This window comes from Miscanthus floridulus, chromosome 18, assembly GCF_019320115.1.
Source record: "Miscanthus floridulus cultivar M001 chromosome 18, ASM1932011v1, whole genome shotgun sequence".
In the NCBI taxonomy this organism is placed as follows: Eukaryota; Viridiplantae; Streptophyta; class Magnoliopsida; order Poales; family Poaceae; genus Miscanthus; species Miscanthus floridulus.
Genome location: NC_089597.1, coordinates 78,068,391 through 78,074,018, shown reverse-complemented (window position 1 = coordinate 78,074,018; position 5,628 = coordinate 78,068,391). Strand labels below are relative to the sequence as shown.

At 44.0% G+C, this 5,628-nt stretch overlaps 1 protein-coding gene across 1 annotated transcript; it reads right to left on the bottom strand.

Annotated features, from left to right (window-relative positions):
• Positions 1-1,607: 1,607 nt before the first annotated feature.
• On the bottom strand, positions 1,608-2,719 carry LOC136522397 (E3 ubiquitin-protein ligase Os03g0188200-like). The gene has a single exon (XM_066516222.1). It carries the CDS (start codon positions 2,538-2,540, stop codon positions 1,929-1,931), a length of 612 nt encoding a protein of 203 aa, XP_066372319.1. The 5' UTR covers positions 2,541-2,719; the 3' UTR covers positions 1,608-1,928.
• Between the last annotated feature and the right edge of the window lie 2,909 nt (positions 2,720-5,628).

Below are 5,628 nucleotides of genomic sequence, written 5' to 3'. Positions count from 1 at the left end.
TCCAACCAATCAACAGCACGGATATAGTACCATATTGCCATCAATGAATGATGATGATGTTTCAGCTCAACGGCCCAAAAGCGCTCCAGTTGCCTGAGAAACACGGGTATTTGTTCTTTGTTACCCTCCAAAGTGTAATTGGCCCCTAAGTGTATTGCAGCAACATTCAAACCCTCGTGGTGCATATATAAGACTGTCTCCAACAGCATAGGCAAAGGGCGACCCAAACGCAAAATATGTCGTGCACAATATTTTGGGTCCAAAAAATACGCTCCAACAGAGGACGCATCCAAAGCACCCATTTTGGGTACCTGGTGAGTCGGAAAGCAAAAAATCATCGTCTCTCTCGATGACGCAAAAGCAAAGCAGAGAGAGGGAGCTGAGGGGGGGCTTCGGCGTGAGCTCCGTCCACCCGCGCGCCTCCGCCATGAGAGATCCCAAGCCGAGGAGAAGCCAAGCAGCCCCCACCCTCGCCGCCAGGCTGCAGAAGCACTCCACCTGGCTCCTCCTCCTGCTTTGGTTCGCCCTCTCCCTCGCCCTCTTCCTCTCCACCACGCCACCCGCCGCTCCTCCTTCCTCCGCTTCAAGCCCTGCGCCCTCGCCGCCACCGGCACCGGCACCGGCGCAGCCGCGGCGCCCCCCGTTCGGATCTACGTCTACGACCTCCCCACCCGCTTCAACCGCGACTAGGCGGCCACCGATGCGCAGTGCGTGCGCCACCTCTTCGCGGCCGAGGTGGCGGTGTTGTCCTTGACTCCCTCTTGCGGCTCGCAGAGGGGGAGGCTGTAGTAGCTGAAGGGCATCTCGGTGTCGATGGAGGTGAGCGAGTTCACCTTCACGTTGAGGTAGTCGCGGGGGTTGAACTTGTGCACGTAGCTCCCCGGGAGGTTGAACCCGTGGGCGCCTGGCAGGGCCACTGCAAGCAGCGTGGCCGTCGCGATGAGGAGGAGGAGCGCGCGGGGGCGAGCCATGGATCTGGATCGGCAGGGGCGTGCGGATCTGGGCCCCGCGGCAGTATGGTCTGGGGTGGGGGCGGGTTGGTTGTGGCGCTCGGCCCTGCTCCGGCGAGGAGGGGGGTGTCGGTGGCCGCGGAGCAAATCTAGTGGGGGACGGGGCGGGTGGGGACGAAATGACATGGGGGTGGAAGAGGGGGGGAGGGGCCGGTGGTGTGGTTGCTCGGGGTCTGTTGGAGGAGGCAGAGATTTGGGTCTGTGACTTTTTTTTTTTTACTGTAGGTGATCTATACTATTGAATGAGTATCTTATTTGGGTTGTTTGGTTGGAGAGTTTAAGAGTAAAAGTATTCGCATAGGTACGTACAAAAGCTGGCACTGACGTGATAGACTAGATTGTCTGTCTGGTAGCGCCTGATTTGAATCGTGTCAGGTTCTAGACTCCCTAGTCCGTACATTCCGGTACCAGTCCCATCGGCTAGATGCTCCTTATCTTTCGAGACCGGAAGCGTCGGGCGATGTGGGCGGAACAGATTTTGGAATAAAAAAATTGAATGCACCGGGGTCCAAATCTCTCTCCTACCTTTGATGAACGACATGTGTCATCTTAAACAAATCATGCGGTCAATAAATCTACCGATTACATACCTAGATATGGTCCCACGAAGCATTATCTTATTTAGATTAGCAGATCAGCCGTGTGACTTACTTCAGGGACAATTCTTCAATCGTAGTATGAGAGATTTGGACTCCTGGTCCATACAATTTAATTCCCGATTTTGAAGTTCATGCCTAGACCTAGAGACACACGTTTGTTGCGCGCCTTCGAAATCAAACCTAGTTTTTTTTTTTTATTCGGACATGTCTCATAAACCTCTAATATAGCAAACTGTACAGATAAGCGCAGTATCCCAACATCAGTGGACTATCGTCAATCTAATCTAGAAACATGTCTCATAAACCGCTCGAGTAACACTCAAACCGGCGGCAACGCATCGACCGATGGCTCCGCGACGGCTGCCGCTTTTGTGTTGACGCTCTCCGGGGAGAGCTGGCCGCGGCAGAGCGGGCACGTACGGTGAGCGCGCAGCCAGGCATCGATGCAGTCGACGTGGAACAAGTGCCGGCACGCCGGCAGCTGCCGCACCATCTCGCCGGCTCGCACGACCTCCAGGCAAACCGCGCACAGCACGGAACTGCCGCGCGGCTTGTCGTCGCCCTTCTCCGCCGCTGGTGGCTCGTACGCGAACGTCGGCAGCGCGGCGATCGCGGCGTCCACTAGCCCGCACGCGCACCGGTGTTGCACCACCTGCCGCCCCCCCGGAGCGGCAGCAGCCTGGCGTTGCTGCTGCGCCGCGGGACCGGCGGCTCCGTTCCCCGTGGGTGCGAGCCAGCCGACGAGCCCGAGCAGGAGCACGACGGCGCCGGCGATGGCGCAGGCCCTGGAGATGCTCACCGCGGCGGCCAGCGCGATGAAGAGCAGCACCGAGACGCAGGACACCCCGACGCAGTAGAAGGCGAAGCTCTCGCAATGATCCCTGGCCTCCACGGCACTCGTCGCCACCACCCTGGGGTGCAGCGTCAGCATGTCGTCCGTGCTTCCCTTGCTTCCGGAACAACAAGCCTTGTTCGAGTGTGTGGATCCAGGACTCCTGGGTGGCGAGAGGAGACAATCGAGCTTGAAATAGGCGTGCGCGGCGCTGGTGCTCTGCGCGGCGCGGCTTACGGTTTTCCAGTGATGTCCGGGCTCCTTTCGGAGTGTGGAAATTAAAATGCGGCGAGGAAGCGACGATTCTGGACGTGCGTGGTGTTTATCGCGTCGGCCACGTACACCGCACCCCCACGGAGTCGCTGTCCCACCGTTGGAGACCAGCGGTAAGTGCGGTGAAGAAGGCTGCGAAATGAACTCGCACGCCAAGATGAGTGAACACTGAACAGTGATGACACGATTCTAACACTGCATGATATGGCATTGGCCCCATTCGCTTCGCTGAAAAACAAGCCGAAACACTGTTTCGATTGATTTGTCGTGAGAGAAAAATACTGTTCCAGCTAAAAAACAAGCTGAAAAAGACGGTTTATAATAGAAGCGAACAGGACCATTAATAAACATTGTTTGATTAGATACTACTAGTCCATCAAAGATCAACCCGGCCGTGCTAGATCAAGAAACATGAGCATTAGATATTCTTTAATACGACCCATAGCTAATAAAAATTATACTTATATTAAATTATACGTTGTCCTCTTTGTTCTTTTTTTTCTAAACGATAAGCATCACAAATATTTTGTAGTCATTATTTGGCTATGATAAACATATAATTTACTGATCTATATGTTCTTCATTCATATCCCCATTTGCATGACACGCACCCGTGTGTCTTCAACATGGATTTTGTTGAAATCTTAACTTAAACTATGGTTACACTTGTTGCGGCCTATATCTTATGATGTCATGAATTTAAGTTACAGTATTTCAAATATTAGTCTTATTGAGTGCTATAGAACTTTTAATCCCCAAGTTAATTTAAAAATCTTGTGCTTATTGTACCTTTTAATATTACTCTTGTTTTACTTTATAAGATAAGGACTTTAGATCATAGAGACATAGATGGCTTTTTAAGTACTATGATGACATATATTTAAGACAAGTGGTAGATCTTGAAAGGAGATCATGGGTGGATCGGAGTGGTAACCTTGACAGGATATATTAATATTTAAGCTTTATATAATGACTATTTACTCTAAGAAAACTAAAAGGCCATGAAGATATAGTGATCTATGGTTTGCACTAACCTCCCATTTCTCAAGAGGTTTGAATTTTCTTATCAAGGAATTATATGTGCAGTGGCGGTTATAATATCAATATAAATATGTCGAACATTTTATTTAAAAATGTATAGGTATACCTAAAGTAATAACTTATATAGATATTTTATAACATATGTAATGGTTATTAATACATTTAAATAATTTGTTAATATCATTAGTATATCAGACGTTATTCATTAAGGAATCTTTTTCATGGTTGCTGAAACATGACATATATATTCATCTCTTATGCATGCATGTGTACTTGATCTGCTTGATGACCTCTATTTAGAATTTCTTGGATTTATATTTTTTCCTAGTGCGATATACATAATCTTAAGTAATATAAACTTTAATTGCATCCCCTTTCAATGACATCACGTTCTTTAGTTTTGCTTCGTACTCTTTGATCTACTTGTTGCATTTTTATTCACGTGTTTAGTTAAAAATCTAGTAGTTGTGTGTTTTTATTCAAATTTTAATTTTTTATTTTATCCAGAAAGATTATAGGTCCTAGGTTATCCTCTTGGTTTTCACACCACAACAATTGACATGTTGATTTTTTATATTATAGAATTATATATGTAGTAGCTTTGTTCTATAAAGCAAAGAGTGCTTAAAACTAAATTACCAATATTGATATGGTAAAATGATTCAATCTAAATGTGTAAAATTACTAATTTAAATTAATAACTTATGAAATTTATTATCATGGATTATTATCCTAATGTATACATGTTTATTACTTGGTCTATATGGTGGAACATAATACTATGCTTACTTTTAATTTAATTGGGATAGAAGTGTGATATTTAGAAATATATAGCATACTTTATGGATATTAAATTATTTTTCATGATAGCTTATATTAATATTTATATGTTGATTTGAGAGACATTTTTTTTATTACAAACAAGGTGGATGTTTTAGATCAAATAATGATTTTAAATAGAGGGCTTAGAGCGACCCCGTAGTAAGTTATTGTTGTTTTCGTCGCTTTGTCAGCTACGATTGCTACATTCTACTTTAAAGAGAATGTTACAAACATATTTGTGTTCATCAAATTCATGATTTTCATATGTTCTTAAATACATTACTTGTATTTTTCAAGGTTTTCTTACAAATCGCTATCCATCCTAGCTCTGCTATAGCTACTAGAAAAAATACTGCAATTTTAAACAATGGTACAAATTAAAATGTGTTACTTTTTTGTTAATAATGACATCTATGGATAATTTGAATGGAAACATAGGGGTTATGTTGCATTCTCTTTCATAAAGGTAGATGTCGGTAATTTATAAAAATAATATTATCATGTTATGTTAAATTATCTTTCCAAATGATGGAGGTGTGGGTAATTTAGATACAAATTTAGAGAGTTATTTTAAATTATCTTTCATAATAGTACATGTAGGTAGTTTAAATACAAAATCAGGAGGTTACTTTGAATTATCTTTGATAATAATAGAGCTGGATAATTTATATATAAATTTAGGAGATAAATTTTGAATTATCTTTTACCATGACAGAGATGGGTAACTTAGATGCAGAATTAGGTGCTTATTTTTTTGTATTTTTTATAATGACAAAGGTGGATAAATTTTAAATAAAATAGAATAAATTCAATGGCTACTACTAATGATGATAATTAGAGTCTACCAAGTTAAAGACCGTGAGAATTTTTAGGTATTATTTTTTCAAGCATATATAGTGAAACTTAGAAACAGTAAGATAAGATAATCTAGTCACGCCGTGTTGTCGTGACAAACCTCGACCCAAACATGGTTCTATGGTCTCTTGGTTGGTCTGATAAACATGGTGGTCTAGCTGGGTATGAAAGCAATACTTTAGGTGAAACAAGAACG